Genomic DNA, 24114 nt, shown 5'->3' on the forward strand with positions numbered 1-24114 from the left:
GGTAATTTGGAATTCGAAACTGGTCTATTGCAAGACCTGAGCAATAGCAACACAAATGTAAGCTCACCTCATTTCAGCGACTGGTGCAAATGTTAAGGCAACTATTGGAAGTAGTCCATGGATGTTCGGCATCAAAGTTGTATCCCTAATGACAAACAAAATCAATAGGTCACTGAGTATTATTTTTATTGGTTTTGATACAGTACAACATAGAGACAAAGAATGACAGAGGAGAGACCTACTCAGCATGTTTACCTTGCAATCACAGAGTTCCCAGAGGCATTGATGCCTATGTTAGCAGCAACAAGAAGCCGTTGATGATTGTCTTGGGGCTGATCATTAAGTGCAACGCTGTTTACCGAGGCAATATCTATGTTTGCTGTCCTGTGGATAACAAAGAATATATCATGTCATCAGCATCATTTATAGGTTGCTATCAATAGACGTCACTTCCGGTAATAGCTCTTTTTTGATGGCTTGTAGAATCTTGGAGGTCGTTTTGATCTCTTGTTTACTGGTTTCATGTCGTAGAAATAGTCAAATACAATAGTTTGAGGACTTATTTTGATATGTTTTGACTTAGAATCCGCTAGTTGCCCCTCAGTCAACCGCTTGTTTGCCCCCCAGTCAACTCCAAAAAGTCACGTGATTGATAGTAAGCAATTTGGTGTGAAATGTGATCGTACGGGTGCGGTGTAGTCTTGAAAAAGACTGTTGTTGGTGGTGACTCAACTGAAGTTTCGACAACCTGAGCGGAAATCATCTTCAGAGTCCAGCGTATTATTAATGTCTTATTAGTACCATTTATCATGGTTACCACGCGTTTGTTCCGCCTTTGCCTGGTAACTGTCCTGCGAGAATGCAGACCCTCGTCTCTCTGTTTATCACATTACCTTACATTACCTCACATTACCATTACATTACCTTAGTCGTCCTATACTCGTGATACTAAAGAAAGTCATCTCAAGCGGACTATACGGGCCACGTAAAGATACCTTGGAATCAAAATAAAACCGTACTCGTCAATAAAGAGTAATCATAATCTATGATTGACTCGGTGTATACTAACCTTGGTAAGGTATTGCCCTGACGTGTCATTAAATGCCGGGCTATTCTCGTTCAGCCAGTCCATATTGTCGTTTAATGCACGGACATCACCTCGTAGTGTTTCTGCTTGTTGGTGAGCCATCTAAAGGTGATATTTGGAAAACGTTTTGTCTCATTTTATATTTCTGATATTACGATATGAATATGTATGGCACACTGGATGATAAGGCGAATGAGATATGCGGATTTTCAGGGCTTTAATTTTAAGAATTCGCTTGGTTATAGTTGGCAGAGTTTGTCTGATACAGATGATGAATGATGACAAATGATGAATGATGACAAATGATGAATGACATCAATTTAATGTACTACCTTTGAGGAGTACGGCTTCTCCATGAACTGCGCATGACCCTCGTATGTTACAGATGATGAATGATGACAAATGATGAATGATGACAAGTGATGAATGACTTCAATTTAATGTACTACCTTTGAGGAGTACGGCTCCTCCATGAACTGCGCATGACCCTCGCTGATCAGCACCTGATTGATGTGAATATCCTCTTCTGTCATCGTGTCGTACAAATCAGCACGTAAGATCCCGTGCACCAGAGAATAAATCTAAAAGGATATCAACAACATTTAAGTACCAACATAAAATCTTCTTAGATATTTGAAATGACTGTAGTATTTGGCACCGATGAACACTGCTATGGCGCTGTCTGTTATCTCTGTGCATCTCAAGCCTGGGGTCGTTCGATCGTTATTAAACAAAGAAATGATACTCTAGGGAATGACACGTGGTCTGATATGGAAAAACATTACGTCCAAGCGAAAGAGGTATATTGAACGCAGACTTGTTACCTTGGCAACCAGCATTTTTCCATTTGTCAGTTGCATGAATCTGGCATATGCTTGTTTAGACCACATTCCAGATGGACAGTTAGAAGAGTACGATGGCTGGACTTCGCACAGTTCACATTCTATGGCCTAAGAAGACAAGGAAGGTTATGATACAGCCATTCTCAATCACACGCGCCCTCTAGCGATTGTTTCTGTGAGGACGAAGAAGATTTGGTGGACGTCAATCACAAGGCGTTTCCATGACATTGTCGGAAAAACAATGCTATAAGGGCACGTGCCTATGGAATTTAATGGAAACGCCTTGATTGACGTCCACCAAAAGCTTCTTCATCGCGACAGAAACAAGCGCTAGAGGGCGCGTGTGATTAAGAATGGCTGTGACTAGCGGTAATTGGCAATAATGAATTTCATATACTCCTAAAATAGAGGTATTATGATAATAATGATGATGATGTACAAGTATCGAAGAAATAGAAAACACGCCCGCGTCCTGTGTGCAGCCATAAAGCACGAGGAGATTGCCCAAGTGCTTTATAGCTCAACACGGCACAGCAAGCAAGTTTTTTTATTTCTTTTATAATGCAAAGGGCGCGTGCGTGCTGTGTGCCCTCATAAAGCACGCTCTCCCAACCAATCAGAATGCGAGATTTATAACAGTTATTTCATAGTAACCAATAGTACGTTCAGCATTTGCATTACAGTAAGGCATTTGATGATGATGATACTAGTAGTTGTTGATGACGATGATGCTGATGCTGATGATATCATTATTAATAACGACAGAAACTCGCGAAAGAAGAAAAGTTACACAAACCTGGAATGGCAGCTTGAGGAACTCGGGGTGAATTTTTCTCACTTCATTAAATTCAACTTCTTCAACGTTACCATAATCAAGGAAAAAAACCTGGATCAACAGAGAAAAAGAAACCAGGAAGTTAAGAGTTGTCAGACTCTGCATCACTTGTGAGTTAGCCTTGCTCTGACTTTGAAAAGCCCAGAGGTTGTATCAGGGTTGTGAGTTAGTCGTGCTCTGACTTTGATCCACCGAGAGGTTGTTTCAGGGTTTGATCTGTGAGTTAGCCGTGCCCTGACTTAGATCAGCCCAGAGGTTGTTTCAGGGTTTGATCTGTGAGTTAGCCGCGCACTGACTCTGACCCGCCCAGAGGTTGTTTCAGGGTTTGATTTGTGATTTAGCCAAGCACTGGCTCTGATCCGCCCAGAGGTTGTATCAGGGTTTGATTTGTGAGTTAGCCGTGCCCTGGCTCTGATCAGCCCAGAGGTTGTATCAGGGTTCGATCTGTGGCTTTGATCAGCCTAGAGATCAGATGTATGTGCCGCTGAATCATGCCTTTCTTACCCTGACAAATGATTTTCTTGGTCTGCTTGAATCGTCAAAGATACTAAGCACTTTTGCTCTATAGAGGGTGCCTTCAAAAGGAGCCAGAACGAAACTCTCTACTTGACAGGATCGATGATCAACAGGCTGACAGATAAAACATAACAATTCCAGTCATGACAATACTGGAACCATTCAAAATCCCCGAAATACCAATTAGCAAGGACTCGTCCCATGAAATGACTTTGTCCAAGGTCGAGGAAAAATCTGGATCAAGTTGGCATTGTAGTGTATTGTGGTCTGTTTTGGGGGACGAAATAGATGCCATCTTGAAAATATCTCCCCTAAAACAGAGGTTTTGTCTCAACCACGGAATGGCTAATGGCTTCGTCCACGACAAAACAAAACTATGAACACTTAGAAGGTTTTCTATATTAGCCAATCAGAACCTACAAAGAATTTTGAATCAAATAGCTTCCACTAGCTTCCACACTCAAATGGCTTCCACTATGAAATAGTTTTCGCTAGCTTCCACACTTAAATGGCATCCACTACGTACCAACTAAAAACCAACAATACTCGAAACTGCACGATGTTAAAGTTCCACAAATCTAGAGAAAATCACCCCACTAGGCCGGTCATTTTGTAAAGAGAAGTTTCTAACCAGAAGTTTTATCTTACCTCGTGATAGTTAAACGTTTGTATTCGATATTCTAAGGCTGCAAATGCTTGTGATGAACTTTGCTCTGCATTCACCACCCAAAAATGACCAACATCGATAGGCTACGACAAAGCACAACACATAAGTACAAGAACAATAACATGATTTTTTTTCTAAAACTGAAGTAAAGAAAAATCTTCAAGAAACTAAAAACGCAAATTTCTTCAGTGGAAACTTTGCATGGATCTGTGCTTTCCAGCCAAAAATTCAGTCATACGCCTATACATGCAAATTTGGGACCTGCAAAATCGGGGTTGATTTTTTGATAAAAAATTGACCGGTACTGTGTGAATACCTTGTCCGGATAGACACTAGAGAGAAACGTTTGCGCATGCGTGCATTTCAGCACGTTTTCTAAGAATATTGAAGAGTTTGAGTGAGAAAACGAATCATTGTTTTCTCAAAGTATACAAAAAGGTTCGAGAGCATACTTTTGTCAGACCAAGATAGTGTATTGACAAACACAATATGACAGAATTAGCCTTAAGTTTCAAGCATGGACACTAAGTTTTGGCATTTTGTGAAGTCCAAATTATCAGGCTTGTTTGAAAGTCAAGGAGACGGGTCCGTGTAAATGGTATGTACTGGTCAATTTTTTCACCGGTTAAAAATATGTCCAGTACCATGTAAACGCATCCTTAAAGACAATTCATTTATGTGTAGGTTTTATCATGGGGATGAAGGATGTTTACCGATGTTACGACGACTTCCATGTAACCTTTACACGGGATTTCAACCTGGGAACACAACAAAGTTACGAATAGGTTAGAAAGATTTAACCAGTTTTCTGATACTAAAACACTACAACGAACATTGACAAACAACGAAAACATTCAATAAATATATTGAAAATACAATAATAACGAGTATCACCTGTCTGGGTTGGTTAGTTGTATCGAAGGAAACTCGTTGACATCCAGGGGATAGTGAGGCAGCCATTCTGAAAAATACAATATACATTCATCAACATTATCATCATCATCAACATTATTTTCGTCTTTAAATCATTATCAATAGTATCATTTATCATATCTATCACTATCATCATCATTATCGTTCTCACCATTCTCATTCTCATCATCACCATTCTCCATCTCCATCACCACTATCATCATCATCATCCTCACCTTAACATCATCATCATTTATTATCATCACCCCCGCATCATCACCATTCTCTATCTTCATCTCCATTTCCATCATCATCATCATCCTCACCTTAACATCATCTCCATTATCATCACTCCATGCATCATCACCATCACCACCATCATCATCACTACCATCATCATCATCCATCATCATCATCATCACCATCATCATCACCATCATCATCACCACCATCATCACCACCACCATCATCACCACCACCATCACCATAAGATTAACCTAATCTTTACCTATTTGTTCGTAGTCGATTTCCTTCTTCTCTTGAGTTGCTTAACTCCCTTTCGATTCTCCTATTATTTCCTTCTGCGATATAAAGGTTCAGCGGTATTCTCAATCCCCTAAGAAGAAGAATGACATTAAATCCAAGTCAACACCACAGGTTGAGGGAGTAGGGAGGATGGAATAAGGATGGGGGAGGGTTAGAGAGTGAGAAGAATCACGACTATAGTTGATCGTGCTTCTTACCTCATCTTGACAGCAAGGTAGGAGGAGGGAGATGGAATAAAGATGGGGGAGGGTGAGAGAATGAGAAGAATCACGGCTATAGTTGATCGTGCTTCTTACCTCATCTTGACAGCAAGGTAGGAGGAGGGAGATGGAATAAAGATGGGGGAGGGTGAGAGAATGAGAAGAATCACGGCTATAGTTGATCGTGCTTCTTACCTCATCTTGACAGCAAGGTAGGAGGAGGGAGATGGAATAAGGATGGGGGAGGGTGAGAGAATGAGAAGAATCACGGCTATAGTTGATCGTGCTTCTTACCTCATCTTGACAGCAAGGTAAACAGCAGGTAAGATTGTCGAACCTCTGGCAGAATGAGCTGTAGAAGACTTGTCAAATTCAATGTATGCTCTAAAAATGAAAAAATAAGAATAAATGAATGAATGAACGAACGAATGAAATAACGAAAGACGAATGAATGAGCAAACGAAAGAACAAACGAACGAAGAAATCAATACGATAGACGAAAATATAAACTGCCAAAAGAACAACAAAATGTGTTGCTTTTATCAGGTTTAAATATATAAATTTCTAGTCACAGTTCAGGCGCTGAACTCTAACAAATGAATCATGTACATTAAGAGCATTAAAAGCTAATAATGGGGCTTTTGCTGATTGCATGTGATCAACAGTCTATAGTCCAAAAGGGACTACATTTTGTTGGTGTGAAGGAGTGTTTACTTACCTGGTTTCCTCAAAGTACAATGCTTTTCCCTTGCCGCAGTCTCGGAACATCCTGGCGATAGCTGCCTTGTACTGTGCACCGTATTGGGGCATTCCTCTTACCTTTAATGAATGAATGAAATCAATCTTAGCGAGGTTTATACCACTAATCTGAATAGCTGGCAGATATTTTATGTTGAACGTTCTAAGCTCACGAGTAGTCCTAGTTGTACATGTTAAAGTTGGAATCAGGGGGGTGGTGTAGGGGTGTAGCAGGGGTAAGCAGGGGTACTGACCATGACGGTAGTGAATGAGTCATGTCCAGACATGAGCTTTGTGGCTTCAGCTTCATCAATGTCTCCAGACAGAAAGTAGTTGGGATAAAAAGCACCTGCAATTACCAGCTGTAATAAGATGAAAAAATAAGAGCAACGATCAGAAATCTGTTGTCTCCAGAGGCTTGTCTTGTCTCCTCTCTGCTCTCCTCTCGACTTCTCTCCTCTCCTCTCATCTGGTGTCCTCTAGTCTCGCTTCCTCTCCTCTCCCCTCCCCCTCATTTCTTCCCTTCCTCTCCCCAGCTGTTGAGCAGGTAAACATTGCACCTCATTGTTTCAAAACCTATCCTCACCTTGAGGATAAGAATGTCTTCGGGGGTTTTATTTCTCCTACAAGACAAAAATAATACGCTTTTATAGTGACTAACAATAGCATTCCCATCATCTAATTCAATGCATCAGAGAAAACAATTTTGAAAAAAATTTTTTTCCCATAGTGCATTATGCACCACAAAACATCATGTGTTAAAAGCAGCACATTCAACTTCTGTAGTCACAGCATGGATTTATCTACAGTGCATCCTGACAATAAGATGAAAGTTCAAAATTATTAAATAAAAAGATGAATACATACTTTTTGTGGACAGATCTTTCAGACCTGACATTGAGGTGCTTTAGTCTTTCTGTTAATTCATTCACCAATTCATGAACCTGGAAAGAAAAGATATTGCACTTAAAATGGGGCATTTAGTACCAAGTCCAACAGGGAAACAGGTTCAATTTTAATGTTTTAGTAGCAAGGTGCAGATGCCACTTATGCAAGTGGACTATCACTAATAGATCTTTAGTGGTAAAGACAATGGAAAGGAAGGATTCATGGTACTAGTTTTTTTGGTCCTATTAAAAGTTACAAAATCCTAGGGTTCTGAACAGATATTGTCATCCAGCATCATTTCCATCTAGGTATCATTCATCTAAACCAGGACCCCAATGCATTATCTCTATAGTCACCTCTCTGATTCTCCCTACTTGAATACCATTTTCTCTACACCACCGTGTTTCTCTATTGCCCTAAACATGGAATTCAAAGTACTTTTAGTAAATAATGGTGTGTGTGTGTGTGTGTGTGTGTGTGTGTGTGTGTGTGTGTGTGTGTGTGTGTGTGCGTGTAGGGGAGGGGAAGGAAGGGGGAGAGAGAGGGTCATAAGGGTATCATACACAGGACATGGTCATACAATTTTTCTTGTCAATGAATTGATAGCTAATAACAATTCATTATAACACGTTATTGTAAGCACAAACCCCAAAGCTTCTGGATTCTTTTAGTTTGCTCCACTCCTGCAAAGGAAAATAAAGGAAAACAGCATTCAGTTTTAAAAACAAATAAGTAACTTACCCATAATAACCAAGGTCCTCTACTGTAACCCACACTTGCAGGTCATGTGATCACCACATGTCCTCATACAAATCCTCATAAAATATTCAATTCACATTTTTAATGCCATTTCTCCTGCATCACATGTTACAAGCTGAAGCTTTGCCTTCTTGTTGCATGCTCCGTTCCATGCTCTTTTCATTCTTAGCGTTTATTTTGACACAAGTACTGATTTTAAAGGGGGTAGGGTCATGTGATCTGTTAGTACAAATGGCCTATTATGGTGAAGTATGTTTTACTTACTGTGTAGGCAGAAAGAGAGCAAAGACAATCACTGAATGTTGAATTATCCCAGTTCATCTTGTTCCTATAATTATGAGTTTTATAATTAATTTAATTATGAGAGGAATGAGTTAAAAAAGATTGGGATTCAAGGGTGGTGTATAGGGAGTACACCCGGGGGGGGGGGGGGGGGGGGACTCCCATATATGAACTATACGGGGATGATCCGCTGAACAGGGTATGGTTTTTCGAGCTTCTTGTCATAAACAGGGTATGCAATTTCACTCAAGGTCCAAATTCTTCCTGAGTTTCTTGTCATATTCATGATTTCTACTTTCGTATTGACTGAAACTGGTTACCATGGTCGTAAAAAAATGATATGTGAGATGACATGATAATTGAAACAGGAACTCAGTGCAATTAATTATATCTTTTGTCATAAACAGGGTCTACAAATACGATTTTTTTTGTCATAAACAGGGTACCCCTTTCAGAATCCCAGCGGAACACCCCTACCCAAATTCTGGTGGAGTACCCCCCCCCCCCTGGGGAGTACACTAGCCTCTCACCTCTGGGGTCTCAGGTGCAAATCCTGGACTCCACATCACGTGAGTAGAGCTGTTTGTTAGGTCTCTACCTTAATCAAAGGGTTTTTTTCTGGGTTATGATCTCCAGTCTTTTGCCCTCCACAAATAACCATAACATGCTTAATTCTAATTTGATCTGTGACTTGTCACTGTGCCCTGACTTAGATCAGTCCTGAGGTTATTTCAGGGTATCAATATAATTTGAATTTTCTTTTAAATATTTGGTTAACTTTCTAATAATGGTCCCTATTAGCGTGTCTCCCAAAACAAGGAGCTGAGGCTTCTGAACAAACCTGTATGTTTTAAGTTCTTCTTTGAACTGTCTTGAGAAGAAGGACTTGAGGGAAAGTGATGCTCCTGAAATGTTCACAGTAAAATGGCATTTGTTTTGTCGCAATATATATACATGACATTAATAAAAAAAACTTGTATGTTTATGAAGAAAAAACACAACAGAAGTTATCACTACGAAGAAGTTTAGAAACTGGGTACAGAATCGTTTTCATAAATTCACGTTTTTCAAAGTTGGATATTTGCAGTCAAACTTAGTCCAATCTCAAAAGTGTAGTGGAAAATGAATTTACAAAGCTAGACACTCCTAGTAATATACAATATTCATGTTGGATCTTAATGGTTTTTACAATGGCTCTCCTATGCAAATGACCATACAGATCAGCCATTCATATTTTATGTGCTTGATTACATACCTATGACTATGCACTCTTCCAGACACCCAAAAACATATCCCAAGACCATGAGTTTCCCAATTCTAACATCAACTGGGAGAGTCCCAAGTACTCGACCAATGAATGTCAGGTCGCCATCGTGTGGATTGATGTATCCATTCCTCATCTTGGTGGTCAGTGCACCGACCTAGTGATTTAACGTGCAATGTATTACATAGTCTATCCAGACACTTACAATATTACAGTACATTACAGTACCAATTTACCTGGACACTTTGCATTACAGTAATTTGATAATATGTTGGTGGCAATATCCTAGACTCTCAAACAAGTAAGTAAAGGCTTTAAGGTCTCTCCCTTGATTCAAGGGTTTTTCTCCAAGGTCTCCAGTTTTCCTCCCTCAATATTTCAAACCTAACATACAAAACTCTAGTTTAATCCTTTAGTTAGCTGTGCCCTGACTTTGATCAGCCTGGCGGCTGTTTCAGTGTATTGAAATTGAAAATATCTAATTCAAAGTATCTTGACAATGATGATAGTGGTGCTGTTGTTACCATTGGTGAAGATGATAACCATGATGACTGTATATAATTTAACACATTTTCTTTATACCTGTTTAAGTAAGAGAACTGTTCTTTCAATATCATCAAGGTCAGGCGGTTGAAGTGCTAGCCTCAGGATGGCTCTTGGTTCACCCAGGTCCAACAATTTGACTTGCAGAACAATCTGCTCCAATGGACATCTCTGAGAATCAAATGAAAAATAAAATTAATGGAAATCGTTCATAATAACTAGAGGTAGAGAAAAGTGTGAGAGGTAGACTCTCAAAAACGGGCGGGTAAAAGATGGGAAAATGACCAAAAGACATAAGAAATAGGTGTTGGAAGAGATTAAACTACTGATGAAAGACAGAAAGAGATGGGAAGCACTGATCTTAGCCCTGTATGTCACCTAGGCTGGTGAGATGATGAGAAAAAAGGGTAAAATGGTAGAATGTCTTTATTACAAATACACAAACCTGCATTTCTGGGATTCCAAATTCAGTAAGGCAAGTCTCATAGAACTCATTGGAAACCATTCTGTAGCATGTCCCAGCAGAAACACGACCAGCTCGACCTGTAGACAAAATAAAGCAACTGTTACTATAATCATTTGTTGGACTATAATCTTAAGCAAAGGTACTGTATGTCTAATTTTGTCAATAATTCTGCAGGATGTGATTTTATAGTTATTGTAATATACACAATGTAGTAAAGTTAAGATTTCATGAAACACTATTTTCCTGCTTAGTGAAAAATGATAAATGTCTCCACCTGCCTTAAACATGGAAATAAAAACATACCTTTTCTCTGGATACAGCTTGACTTTGCAGCCCATTGTGTTCTGAGACTCTGGAAGTTTGTCTCAGGATCACAGATCAGACACTTGACCAGACAAAAATCAATTACTGGTAAATAAAAAAAGGACAGGCAATTACTATTGATCATGCAGTACATGCAGCCTTTCCTTCCATTCATAGTCCATTCACATATGGAACCTACTGCGCTACCAGTAATGTATGTTTACCCTTGATAATTAAGTCATTATTATTAGATTATAGGAGAAAGCTATGAATGAATAAATAAATGGATGGATATGAATGGATGGATGGATATGAATGGATGGATGGATGGATATGAACGGATGGATGTTTGAATAAATGGATGGATGTGAATGGATGGATGGATGTATATGAATGGATGGATGTATGAATAAATGGATCTATATGAATGGATGGATGGATGGATATGAATGGATAGACGTATGAATAAATGGATGGATATGAATGGATGGATGGATGAATAAATGGATGGATATGAATAAATGGATGGACGTATGAATAAATGGATGGATATGAATGGATGGATGGATGAATAAATGGATGGATATGAATAAATGGATGGATGGATATGAATGGATAGATGGATGGATGGATGGATGACTGCTACTAATACTTACAAGACTAACTAGCCTTACTTACCATACTTTATATCTGGAACAGTGATTGAACTCTCTGCTATGTTCGTTGACAAGATAATCTTAAAACAAGTAAAACTTAGCATCAAATTATGTGAATCATTGAGTCATGTTAGCATTAACATATTTTTCAGTTTAGCTAATGATTACTGCTTGTGATAGGACTTATCGCAGCCAGAGCATAACTTCATTTTAGAATCATTGTTACTCCCTGCTTGATGGTAAAAATAATAGTCCAATGTAAATTACTAACCCCGATATTTTTGTAACCCCCCCCCCCTCCCCCTTCCCAAACACATTTTTACAAGTGCATGGAACATTGCCCAATCTAGTAAGCTATCTCTAAGTTTGCTTATTACCTTTCTTACTCCTCTATCTGGTTTGATGAAGACTCTTGACTGCTCTTCTATGGTGATTTGAGAATGAAGAGGAAGACACAGAAGACTAGAAAAAAGAGGAAAACCATAATTGATAATAGGTCTATATATATTAAAATATTGAAAAAATAGAAAATGTGTGTGCTGTATGCAGTTATAAAGCACACCAAGATTTCAGAACATGAAAGAAGTGTTAGGAGAAGCACAATTCATAAACACTGCTAATTACCAAGTGTTTTATAAGTGAACACAGCACAGCAAGCAATTGTTTTCTTTCTTTTATGAACTACACATTAGAATAGCCTTATCACAATATTGTGTTTCTGTCTGAAATAATAAAATAAAATTTGGATGATCTAAAGCAACAAAATAAATTAATGTTGTACTTACTTTGAATTGACACACAGATCTTCAAGAGTTTGGTCCATCCTCTTTATCTCTAGTATACCTATTTTGAACAACCACTGAGTTATAATACCTTTTTTCCTTTCAATAAAGTCAGTACATTTGAATTTATTTTAATATGTACGGTTTGGTTAAAGAAAAGACCTCTTTAGCTCAGGTGTAATGTTTTCCAAATTCAGACCAAGTGACATTCTCTTGAGAAACAGGTTCTTTGTTTGAGTCGTATTTCTGATACAGGAAGACATTATGCTAAAGCTAAAAGGATATATTGTTGATGCAATGGGTAGTGGATTGCTTGAATTCAAAAACTTTCTCTTTACATTTCCAGGTACTTCTAATTTGGAGACCTAATTAATAAATAACTGAGCTTCCTGAACTGAACTCACTGAATCTTCTTTGCAGCCATCAAGGTGTTAGTCTAATAACCTCCATGGCTTGATACTAATGGAGACCGGTCCTGGGTATGTCACACTACCATGGCTGAACAATAAGATCGAGACTCAAAATGTTTTGGGGATATCACAAACTCACCAGGAAGAAAGATAAGAACTGTACCACGATCAGCACAAGACTGTTCATCTCCATCAACTCTGCAATAAAACAAATGCTTTCTTTGAAAATGCCTGGTTAAAGACATTACTGTTACAATGTCTGATGTTCCTCGTTTTTAAATAAAATAAAATAAACAAAAAATATAAAATAAATGGGATTTAGCAGTGGCATTTCTACAGAGTAGCTCTTCATCCACTGTCATTCCAATGGGAATTTAGGAGTTGATTTTTGCGGAGGGTGGAAAGCCGGAGAACCCGAAAAACCCTCAAAGCACAGGAGAGAACTAACAAACAACTCTACTCACATATGACACCGAGCTCTCACCGCTATGCCACCCTTGCTTATAGTTTTCTACAGTGGTCACAGTGGTAACCTAGAAGGGCATTTACATGTTCCTTACCCCAGCCTCTTTTTTTCCTCAAAGTCTAATGATGTTATCAATCGTGCGGCTAACTCATAAGCTTCATCACTTATTCCTGGGTCTTCCAGGGAGACATTTGGTAACTAAAATAAACAAACAACAACAGTTTTAAAAGACATGATGATAGGGTATTCAATTGTTTTGCCTACGCATTGGTTTACCTAGAGTAGGTGAACCAATTCCTAGGCGAAACTATCGTAAGCCGATGATGACCTTACTACTGTATTTATTGTGATTCTGAAAATAATTGAGGATGGCAATGATTGTTTATGATGATGAGTGCTGACAATTTATCAATGATCAAGTCATGGATAATAGTTGATGCTACTGATGATTCATAATTATGATTTTGATGTGAGGATGATGACTATGATGATAATAGTGATAATAATCATGATGATGATAATAATAATAGTAATAATGCTGATTGAAGATAATGTAATTCATAATGTTGACACTGATGTGATGATGATGCTAATAATTGATGATTTATCACAATGATAATGATGATGATGGTAGCAAAATACATGTAATTACCTGTCCAATTGAAGTCATGTCATCCAAGTATAATTCCTGGATTGGGAATATCTTTCCTTCAACACCAATAACTGGTGCACCTTCCATTTTGCCCCTCACAGGCATGGAGAAGTACCACGAGAAGAGGTTACTTTGTAGTGTTGCAGACATCAAAATTATCTACAATAAAGATAAAAAGTATTCTTTCTTGCCTCTCTATAATATATCACATGCAATTCAAATCTGACACAAGTTCATTCCTGGTAAAGCTTAAAAGGATAGCCAAGAAATCCTTGGGTAGCACTTGATAGCCAGTGGCTACAAGCCTGTGCTACTCATTTCAAAATCAAACACTCAAGTTTCAAATTCTGTGCTACTCAGAGTTAGACTTAATTTCGTGTAAAATATTCATGAGTTCAAGGTTCGTGGAATTTCAGCGTTTGTATTGTAGTTGTGCATTCTTTACTTTACTGTACACATTGGCATTTGTGAATTTTTTATAATGAAATGAGGCTAAATCTGGGAAAAAAGGAGTCTGTAATCAATGAACATAGTGGGGTATTCGTAAATGGCTGAAAGTTGCATTCACAAATATTATACTGTGGTTGCAAAGCAAAATACTGTACCTTCACATGTCTTGAATTGGATCGAAGAAGTTTACGGACAACAAGAAGACAGAAGTCTGTATCTTGATCTCTTTCATGTACCTATACATTACATGAAGATAATAAATAGAATTAATGGCAATGGAAGTGACAAATGGCAGAGAAAAAGGGAAGAAAAAATGGAAGGGAAAAATGGAAGAAACATGGAAGGGAAAAATTGAAGAGAAAAATAAGAGGAGAAAAAATGGAATGGAAAATTGAAGAAAAAAATGGAAAAGAAAAATGGAAAGAAAATAAAAAGAAGAGCAAGGAAATGAAAAAAAAGGGAAGAAGGAAAATGAAACAGATGAAAGGTGTGGAAGTATTCGAAATAAAGAAATGGAAGAAATAATGGGAAAAAGAAAAGGAAAAAAATATATATAAAGTTTACACAATATTGGAATTGCTTTGTTTGTAGTTTTGTTTACCTCATCAATAACAATATGGGTATACTGATTCATATTCTTCGTAGCAATCAGCTTTTGTAGTAAAACTCCAGTCGTAACATAAACAATCCTTGTATCTTCACTAACACACTTATCGCGAGCCACTTGGTAACCCACCAAGCTTCCAAGTGTACATTTACGCTCTTGACACACTCTTTTGGCAATACTAGTGGCAGCTATTCTGCGAGGTTGGGTTACAAGAATGTTACAATATCGCCTGTCTTTGGCATAGTTGTCAAGTAGGTATTGGGGGACTTGTGTCGTTTTTCCACTTCCAGTAGGCCCTTACAAGGAAGAAACTATCTGATTAATAGTGAGCTAAGACATGAGTAGGTATTAGGGAACTTGTGTCGTTTTTCCACTTACAGTAGGCCCTTACAAGGAAGAAACTATCTGATTAATAGTGAGCTAAGACATGAGTAGGTATTGGGGAACTTGTGTCATTTTTCCACTTCCAGTAGGCCCTTACAAGGAAGAAACTATCTGATTAATAGGGAGCTAAGACATGAGTAGGTATTGGGGAACTTGTGTTGTTTTTCCACTTCCAGTAGGCCCTTACAACAAAGAAACTATCTGATTAATAGTGAGCTAAGATATGAGTTATTAATAGTGATGTTGCTTACGCTGGTGCTTATCATGATGTTTATACTGATGATAATTCTTATTCTAATAATGATAATGCTTATTCTAACGATGATGATGATAATGCTTATTCTAATGATAATGATAATGCTTATTCTGACAACGATGATGCTTATGTTGTTGATGACGTTGATATGATAGTATGTTACAATAATTGATTGTTACCACCCTGGGAAGATAAGCTATCTGATAAGGAGTATGTCAAGAACCAGAAGATACTGTAAGATAAATCATCATGCTGGTCATTCAGCATGTTGCTACTGCTGCTGCTGCTGTTGTTGCTGCTGCTAATGATTATGATCAAAATGCTGCTGATAAAAATGCTTTTTCTGATGTAGATAATGATGCATTTATGCTGTTGATGACATTGATGCTGCTGTTGTTGCAGCTACTGCTAATGATCATGATCACTATGCTGATAATAACGCTTGTGATGCTGTATCAGTCCACACCACCCACAAGTTTGTAAACACTTACCATGGATGACGCAAACAGAGTTGCTCTCTACAGTATCAATAATGTCTTGATGATACTGAGTGATAGGAAGATCTGGTGAATATTCATGATCAAAGGAATAGTTCTCAAATATGTGTGCTTCATCTTCTCCTTTGAATGCCGCAGGAACAGGCGCATCTGGATCAGTAGGGGCGAGCTCTTCAGGGGGGGTCAAGTCTAGTGCACTCAAGCTGTCACCATTTAGAAATCCATCTTCTTCAGCAATGGAGTTCCATCTTGCTTCACTATTTGGACTTGTGGAATAAAGTCAAATATAATCAAGATTTTTATACAATAATTATTACCACTTACGGTAAGATTTTTTATACATTTAAGTCCTTGTAGAGTTTGAATTCCAATGAATAATGGGATATTAGTATGAAAAAATATATATGGGATTATCAGTGGATTCTACTGGATTCCAATTGGAATTTAGAAGTTGATTTTTACAGAGGGAGGATAACTGGAGAACCCGGGAAAACCTCAAAGCACAGGAGAGAACCAACAAAAAACTCTACTATACTCACTTATTGGTGAGAGGCGAGCTCTATCACTACTATGCCACCCGTGCCTCCCAAAAAAAGCAAAATATAGGATGTGTTGCACTGATCTGGACAACTTGAGTGTAAAAATATGACAGAGTAAACAAACATGGGAGGGATGTGCTGCACACACAATACAGCTCTATCTCTCTGGATGTGTAGTTCACACCTGGCATGGGGTCTCTGGTTCTATCTCTGGCTGAGCCACATGTCAGTCGGAAATAGTGTTGTAAGGGAGTAAAGTTGCTCGTTGGTTCTCTATGAGGTTTAAGGTTTTTTTCTCAGTAAAACAAATCTTAACTTTTACAACATGTTATATTAGCATATAATTTTTAAAAAAATGTAAAATAAAATCTTTATAAGCTTATACCTTATTGGTTTCTTATCCGAAATGAAATGAAATGTTCAAATATCCAAATTCCAAAGTTAAAGTTGATAAGACCAAAAATCAACTTCATTGAAACTCGAAACCTTAAAATGTCAAGTTCTATTGACCTTAGCCGAGGTCAAATGAATAAATAAAGACTGTCTGTTCGATTGGTTGGTTTCCAAGCAATAAACAAGGAAGCATAATAACGTGGTTTACAATTATTGTAAATATTTATATTATTTTTAATCATTATTATTATGGCTTACTTTCCTTACCTTTTGGGTCGGGTTTTCTTCTGTAATTTAAACTCTGGTTTATACGAATCATCCGGCGATGGAGGAGGCCCTCGCACGTTCACTACCACTTTTGGCTGCTTGGCGATGGGTTTACTTAGATTAAAAAAACTATTCACCATATCGCTGGTAATGTCGGCCATTATGAAGTCGCGGAGTAGTTCCCAGGACCGAAATTTTAGACAAAAACACTACATTTTTTGTTATAAAAACATGAAATATCGCTTTGAAAATGTATGTCTCTTTGGGCAACTAGGCAAACGTGTGGGGATGTCATGCATGTGTTGAATGTAAACTTGATAGAGTAAGCCAATCAGAATGCTCGTAAGAAAATATTGTCCAATCAAAATACTTGTTATATGAACATGAGCCCGCGGTTTTTCTTAGAATCATACAATGCTCCTGATGAGAGATGGTGTGGAAGATTACGAATTTTTTATATTTTTTCTCGTTTAAAACATGAGCGAATAAAAATAGAATGACCACCTTAAGATTGTGGTTAGATGATAGTTTATTTTTGTAGTCACGTTCGATATTATAGTGGTTTTAATTATTGTTAAGTGTGAAGGTATTGCTGGCTTGACCATGGAAGATCAGATATGTCCACGATGTAAGACCACCAAATATCGAAACCCTAAACTGAAGTTAATGGTTAATGTATGTGGGCATAAACTGTGAGTATGAAATCTGCCAATAAATATGTATGCATAGGTGGAATTTGAAATAGACAGCAAACGTTTGTGATGACAATCATAAAGTGTTGGTTCATCATCTTCAGTAGGAACCATTCATTAGAGTGCAAATGATTAAACTTGTCTATGAGATGAGTTTGTAACCGGAGGGGGATACTCTTGGCCGTTTAGGGTAGAGATGTGCCGCTGAGCCCTCAGAACCCTGACGCTGTTCCAGAGTAAAATAGCTGAAATTCATACCCTGTTCCAGATCAAGATCTCTGAAAACCATACCCTGTTCTGGTATTGCGAAAATAGATACCCTGTTCCAGAGATTGAGGAGAGAGTGTGATTTCATATATCCTGTTCCGGAGTGAGCGCGATTTTATAAACCCTGCTCCAAAGTAGAATCACTGAAAACCATACCCTGTTTGGTGGCACCCAGGGTTTGTAAATAGAATGTTTAGTTCTTAAAAGCACTAATTAAAAGTGACTCCTTAGCAATGATAGAGTCATGAATTATCATCATCATCATCATATTATCACATTACATTGTAGACAATATTAAACCAATCATGAAGTAGAGGTAAAACTGTGTGTCAACAAAATCTGAACAAAGGTTTCACTTGTCTTTAGATGCGACACATGTGTAGATTTACTTTTCACAAGACCATCAGCTGCTTGCCCAGAATGTAGCACACCCTTACGGCGTAGTGATTTTAGAGCCCAGCAGTTTGAAGATCTGATTGTTGAAAAGGAAGTTGATATCAGAAAGAAAATCATTAAAATGTGAGTTAATGACATTTTTTGTAATTAAATAATAGATCAAAATAGAAAATAAATATTTGAAGCAGCATATATTTGGAGCAAGCATAAATGAGCTTAATTAAGGTATAGGTAATTTAATATTTAAGAAGCACAACTCAGCTTTTTTCATGCCTAGTTACAATGTCAAGATGTGGCCTGGTGCTTCTCGCACTTCTTGGTATCAGCAATATTAATCCTTGCCATCAGCGCCATATATACTGTATTACCTTGTTTTAATTATTGATACTTAATCATAAATGTTGCAAGATGATTGACTCGAATAAAAGTATAAATTTGTTTGGCTACCACAATGTTCATATTCCCAGATATAATAAACGTGAAGAAGACTTCCAAGCTTTGCCAGATCCTCTAAGAAGCTACAACGATTATCTGGAAGATGTGGAAACTATTGGTCAGTATCTGATTGTCATAGCCTTTAGCCCGTTGCATTTCAGTTGCTTCATCCTCTTCCCCCTTCCCCACACCTTTGTTTGGGGCCTTAGGAATCCTGGAGAAATGATTGACAATAGATGGAAAACCTAGGGGTTGTGTGTAGAGGAATTTGAAAGCTATAAGGTATTAAGAGACACTTGAAAATCTTGGGAAAAGACACCAGGTTGGCTCAGTTGGGCACTGGTCTGCATATAAATGCCACATAAGTGTACATACACAATTATTATGAAGCCCTCCTGCATTGTAGTTAACAGTTGTGGACTATTAATTTAAAACTGGATTCACAAGAACCCAAAATCAATCCTGTTTTAGGGGTAAAGATGTAAATTGAAAACCTGAGGAGCCTGGGAAATAGGGCAATACACTGCTGCCAATCAGGGAATAGAAAAGTACCTAACAATTTATTTGATTGACGGAAGTGTATTGCCCAATTTCCCTGTCACAACTGCTGTCTAGATCAGTGCAAAGCAATGAAAAGAGTGGTAAATAGTGAATAGTGGGGGAGAGGGAGGGCAAGGCAAGGTGACCAAGAATTAATTGAGTGATCCATCTTAGCACTGATCGTAGTTAGATAACAGAAACCTTAGAAGAATAAAAAGTATAGGAAGAGAATAGAAAGGAGATATATGAAAGAGAATAGAAAAAAAATAGGAAGAGAATGAGAAGGAAGGTAGTTTACATGAAGAGTAACTCTTTTCTAAGTGACCCAAGTCACTTTTGCCATACATTTTACGATGAAGGGTTTTAATGAAATATATCTTAGTATATTTACTAAAACAAAGCTGTACATATAGTATGGAACTTGGCTAATGGTGTTGATGTAGACGAGACAAAGAAAGCCATTGAGAAGTACAAGAAAGAAAATGAAGCTTTGATTAGGAAGAACAATGTCAAACTAGTGAGTATGACTGTGGAATTGGACAAACTTTGATCACTCAATGCCATATACTAATAATGTGCAATGCAATTTTTTAAATCCTTGTCCTGATAGAGGGCAAGTACCACCCAACCATTCTTTCATAACTACTCAATGTTCCATTAGATCCATGCTCTGTGCACCCAAATGAATAAATTATTATTACTTACAGAAGTTTGTTTGTATTGAAGGGAAGAGAAGAAGCAGTCGTTTTATCTCAGATTGAGGAGGACGAGAAGGCAGCTGATTTAAGGAGGAAACAAGTAGCAATAAATGAGATTGACGAAAAGAGAAAGAAGAAAATGGAAAATGAGTCATTCCTTAATAATTTGGTGTGTACATGTACAATGTTTTAAGATTTCTGTGATAAAAGGCACCAAAAACACTGCTACCAACTGAGGAGTTGCACCATTATTGTCAATGGTGCTTTAGAAAATACACAAAGTTGCTACACTATTGTGGCACTTTGTGTCCAAGTCTTAAAAGTTGTTATATATTTTTATGAAATCTTTGTTTTGATGACATCTAGATTGTTGGTGATCGCCCTTTGGATGAGATTGTGTCTGAACACTCCAGTAAGATAGCAAAGAAACAGTCAGTCTTGTTCTCTTCTGCAGTAACGACTAAGGTAAATAATACTTACGTATACTCCAAATTGAAAAAAACGTTGTTGAAAAGCCAATCATTAAAGACAGAGAGGTATTCTGGTTAGTCATGAAGAGTGTATGAAGAAATGTCATGAAGAAATGTATGAAGAGTGACAAAATGTTTCGTTTGGGTAACTTAAATCAATTTTGAGAGCCGCGCATGCAAAACTACAATATTAGCCGTCTTATACTGTTGGTGTTACAGTACCGCCTGAAATCATTGCAGCATGCGAACGCGTTTGTTTCGCGTCTTTACCGCGTGCGGTGAACGCAAACTGTACGCGGAATGGACGCGAATGGACGCGAATGGACGCGGTCAATACGCTCTTTCGTTCTTACTGCGGTTTATAGAACGTAGCATTTACGGTACATGTGCCGAGTACATTTGCAGTGAAAGTGCCCCAAAAACTAGACATCACTTTTTAATCAAATGAGCAGCATTTTCTGAAAAACGTAGCATAATCATCGACCGAATGTACGTACATTTAGTCAGATAGTCTATTAATATGGAAGTTTGAAACTTTCGAATATTTTCGAAATTGAAATGTCGGAAATACTTGGAAGTTCGTCCATAAACTTCTATAACTACATGTACTGTAGTTATAAATAAACTGACCTCAAATTATTATCGCTGTGAGGAGGCCTAACCGCATCAATTTAAACCTTCAAAGTTCAATATGCTACACAATATATGTATTTTGCTAGAGGAAAGTTCAGTCTCCAAATAATTTATCAGAGTTTGAAGCAAATTATTAAGATCAAACCTATTCTTAATTCTTGTTTTTATTTCAAAATACAAAGTCGAAGCTTTTAGAACGCATCTTTTTCCAGCAAATGAATCCATGGCCGGCGAACATGCAATTTACACGCGGACTCGGTTGTTGCGAGCTGCATCGAGCCCTGCAAGCTGGAATTCTTCTTTTTTTTTTTTTTGTCTCTCTATTAGTCGCTGCCGGTTCCTTTTTTTGACTGGCGGCAGTGAAAAACCAAATTCAAATCGGTTACTCGCAACTAACGAGTCCTCATAATATTTAAAATGCAAAGCGGCGGACCCTAATAATTCTCCGATTTTATACACAGAATACGAAGCCCCAGACCGTTCGTGACCTGAAGAGTCTAAAAATAATACTACATTCACCACGATTGTGAATTTTATGCTTTCGAGTAGCCCAAGAGTGAATCGAAGTAACGAATTCTGTTGTGAATGTAGAAGTATAAATAAAAGTTGCCTTAGGAAATTGCAGGACGAAGAATGTTTGAGAGATCTAAAACGTACAAACGCACGTGCATAAGAGTATGCGACAAGATAAACGTCATACATGTAGCGTTACACTGTAATCAATTATCTATGTCGGGCTCTAAAATATCTAATGTAATTTCGTTTTTTCGTCCAATGTTACTCTATTACCTTGAAATAAAGCACGAAAGCATAAAATACTATTATTTTATAAAATAGTTGGAACTTTTGGATAGATTAACCATTCCAACTGGATCAAAATCGAGGTAGAAACGCTCCCCACAAGATACAGTACAAAAGGGCAAGAGAATCGCATATGACCACATTTAAACACAGTTACATGTAGCTCAGTTTCGATTGATGAAACAATTAATTCCAAAGAAATTCTACACACAAAAAAAATCGACTCCTGTACTGGTTGGTACAAACTCGAACTCGATTCCTAAATGGAACTTTTAAAAAACTCGAACTCGGGCCATAAAAAATATTTCGTTGAATGCCAAACCAGTAGGAATACTGTATAACCAAACAGCGCTTTGTACAGTATGATACTGTATGGGACGCGTTTTTTCGGCAACCGCGGTTAAATCGCGGTCAATTCTAGGTCAGGACGCGGCTTATTTGCGTTTTTACCGCGTGCACTGAACGCGCGACGGACGCGTCTTATGCCTCAATGATTTCAGGCGGTACTGTACCTTCAACAATTGAAACCTTTTCAACCTGACAACGTTTTTTTACAATTTGGTGTATTCTGTCTAAGTACAATGCATTGATGATTTATTCTCTTTAAGTTTTGGGAATTTATTCAACGTTCGAGGAATAAATTTTTACATTTTCAGTATCTACAGCCAAAAGATGAAGCGAATGCGGTCCCTTTCATAAATGTTCCATTGTTTAAATATGTCGAACCTGATGAGGAAAACGATGGATTAAAAGCTCCAAAACAGGAAGTCTTGGCTTCAAGGGGGTTAGTATATGTCATTAAAACCGGTAAAACCGGTTTTAAGGTAAATAGGAATATATGATAGTAGTCAGAATTTCAGGGTATGCTGTATATGCTTGTAAGAAAAGTCTTAGCTCCAGTGGGGAGAGATGATAGTTGTTCTGAAGTCAAGAACTCAAGCAGGTTGAAGGTGCTTACACACGGTGCAACATTGCAAGCAACAAATTTGAATCGGGGTGACACACATTGCAACAAAATCCACAACATCGCTTGTTTCAGCCTGCTATGTTAAGATATTTGGTCAGAAGTTATAAATTTGGTGCAAACTGATTGGCTGGAAATTTCAAAATGTTTCAGGTAATGTTGCAGCTATGTTCATATGATGAAATTTGTTGCGCGCAATGTTGCAAGAGTAGAGCGTGATTCAACTTCAGATTTGTTGCATGCAACGTTGCACCGTGTGTCAGCAACCTAAGTGGCATCGAAAGGAGATGCAGAGAGAATGCTCAGTAGCAAGTGCGTGATGATATAATGACCTAAGAGAGTGTTCATAAAATGCCCTCCTGACCGGGGAGTCTTGCTATTAAATGCAAAAAATAAAATCTCTAGATAATTTACGGGGATTGATGGTAGTTGTATATCAATTATTTTCTTTTTCCCTCTTTTATAGGTATTTGAAAAACATTCGCGCAACTACCGACGCTGAAAGAGCCGGTGGCTACAACGCAGACTTAGGCTGTGGACGAGCGATCCAGGATGCCTTTTCTGCTCTTTATCTAAACTTATGAAAAATGAGTTTCTAGAATCTCAAGGGTTTCTATGAGTTTCTTCACGCAGAAGTTACATGGTTTTGCGAGGGCTGACAGACCCCATCCAGGTCGCTACAGTTCAAGATGTTGCCATCCTTTCATTTTAACTTAGAAACTGAGACAATGTAACTTAAACAAAGTTGGTGTCCCGCTTCCAATATCTGACATTTATACTGAGACGCGTGAATTTCAGTAATAAAGTACTAAAGTACAATCTTTCTCAAGGACCTTGAAGAGGCAACAGTATTACTAGAATAAAGTTTGCGATGAAATTGCCAAAATTATAGTTCTGGTTATTCAAAAGAGTTTGTCTTCTATTGCGCGCGGGTTAAGAGTGCATGCCTTTTTTCGTCCTTCGCCTTCCCTGTTAGTCTGGGTGCTGCCCGAAGGTTAGAGGCAAGGTTAA

At 37.9% G+C, this 24114-nt stretch overlaps 2 protein-coding genes across 2 annotated transcripts in view; one reads left to right on the forward strand and one right to left on the reverse strand.

The window, feature by feature from the left end:
* The window catches only part of LOC116299587 (ATP-dependent RNA helicase TDRD9), a 20781-nt gene extending 3154 nt beyond the window's left edge, over window positions 1-17627 (reverse strand). The window contains exons 1-35 of the mRNA XM_031708260.2: window positions 17208-17627; window positions 16003-16274; window positions 14866-15167; window positions 14420-14500; window positions 13815-13973; window positions 13257-13360; window positions 12836-12894; window positions 12290-12347; window positions 11882-11966; window positions 11527-11584; window positions 10849-10953; window positions 10525-10622; window positions 10119-10250; window positions 9528-9693; window positions 9114-9177; window positions 8255-8318; window positions 7879-7914; window positions 7588-7647; window positions 7211-7287; window positions 6930-6966; window positions 6598-6705; window positions 6324-6424; window positions 5900-5989; window positions 5368-5475; window positions 4842-4908; window positions 4661-4705; window positions 3929-4030; window positions 3269-3394; window positions 2726-2815; window positions 1912-2037; window positions 1537-1668; window positions 1070-1189; window positions 925-995; window positions 256-384; window positions 68-145 (exon numbers count right to left, since the gene is read on the reverse strand). Of these exons, the coding sequence (XP_031564120.1) occupies window positions 68-145; window positions 256-384; window positions 925-995; window positions 1070-1189; window positions 1537-1668; window positions 1912-2037; window positions 2726-2815; window positions 3269-3394; window positions 3929-4030; window positions 4661-4705; window positions 4842-4908; window positions 5368-5475; window positions 5900-5989; window positions 6324-6424; window positions 6598-6705; window positions 6930-6966; window positions 7211-7287; window positions 7588-7647; window positions 7879-7914; window positions 8255-8318; window positions 9114-9177; window positions 9528-9693; window positions 10119-10250; window positions 10525-10622; window positions 10849-10953; window positions 11527-11584; window positions 11882-11966; window positions 12290-12347; window positions 12836-12894; window positions 13257-13360; window positions 13815-13973; window positions 14420-14500; window positions 14866-15167; window positions 16003-16274; window positions 17208-17368 (3671 nt within the window). The 5' untranslated portion in view covers window positions 17369-17627. The remainder of the gene's footprint in view (window positions 1-67; window positions 146-255; window positions 385-924; window positions 996-1069; window positions 1190-1536; window positions 1669-1911; window positions 2038-2725; window positions 2816-3268; window positions 3395-3928; window positions 4031-4660; window positions 4706-4841; window positions 4909-5367; window positions 5476-5899; window positions 5990-6323; window positions 6425-6597; window positions 6706-6929; window positions 6967-7210; window positions 7288-7587; window positions 7648-7878; window positions 7915-8254; window positions 8319-9113; window positions 9178-9527; window positions 9694-10118; window positions 10251-10524; window positions 10623-10848; window positions 10954-11526; window positions 11585-11881; window positions 11967-12289; window positions 12348-12835; window positions 12895-13256; window positions 13361-13814; window positions 13974-14419; window positions 14501-14865; window positions 15168-16002; window positions 16275-17207) is intronic.
* Window positions 17628-17644: 17 nt separating this feature from the next.
* On the forward strand, window positions 17645-23989 carry LOC116299592 (CDK-activating kinase assembly factor MAT1). The gene is made up of 8 exons (XM_031708262.2): window positions 17645-17899; window positions 18533-18685; window positions 19030-19115; window positions 19951-20054; window positions 20264-20404; window positions 20602-20700; window positions 22796-22923; window positions 23570-23989. Exons 1-8 carry the CDS (start codon window positions 17811-17813, stop codon window positions 23685-23687), a joined length of 918 nt encoding a protein of 305 aa, XP_031564122.1. The 5' UTR covers window positions 17645-17810; the 3' UTR covers window positions 23688-23989.
* Window positions 23990-24114: the final 125 nt, after the last annotated feature.

The sequence above is a fragment of the Actinia tenebrosa genome, unplaced genomic scaffold, assembly GCF_029948245.1.
Source record: "Actinia tenebrosa isolate PJP-AT-01 unplaced genomic scaffold, QUT_ActTen_1.0 PGA_scaffold8__29_contigs__length_14323225, whole genome shotgun sequence".
NCBI classification, from domain to species: Eukaryota; Metazoa; Cnidaria; class Anthozoa; order Actiniaria; family Actiniidae; genus Actinia; species Actinia tenebrosa.

Coding starts and splice junctions, on each gene's coding strand:
- LOC116299592 (XM_031708262.2), top strand. CDS start 17,811: ATGGAAGATCAGATATGTCCACGATGTAAGACCACCAAATATCGAAAC. Junction 18,686..19,029: donor AGAAAGAAAATCATTAAAAT/GTGAGTTAATGA, acceptor TCATATTCCCAG/ATATAATAAACGTGAAGAAG. Junction 20,405..20,601: donor AGTCATTCCTTAATAATTTG/GTGTGTACATGT, acceptor GATGACATCTAG/ATTGTTGGTGATCGCCCTTT.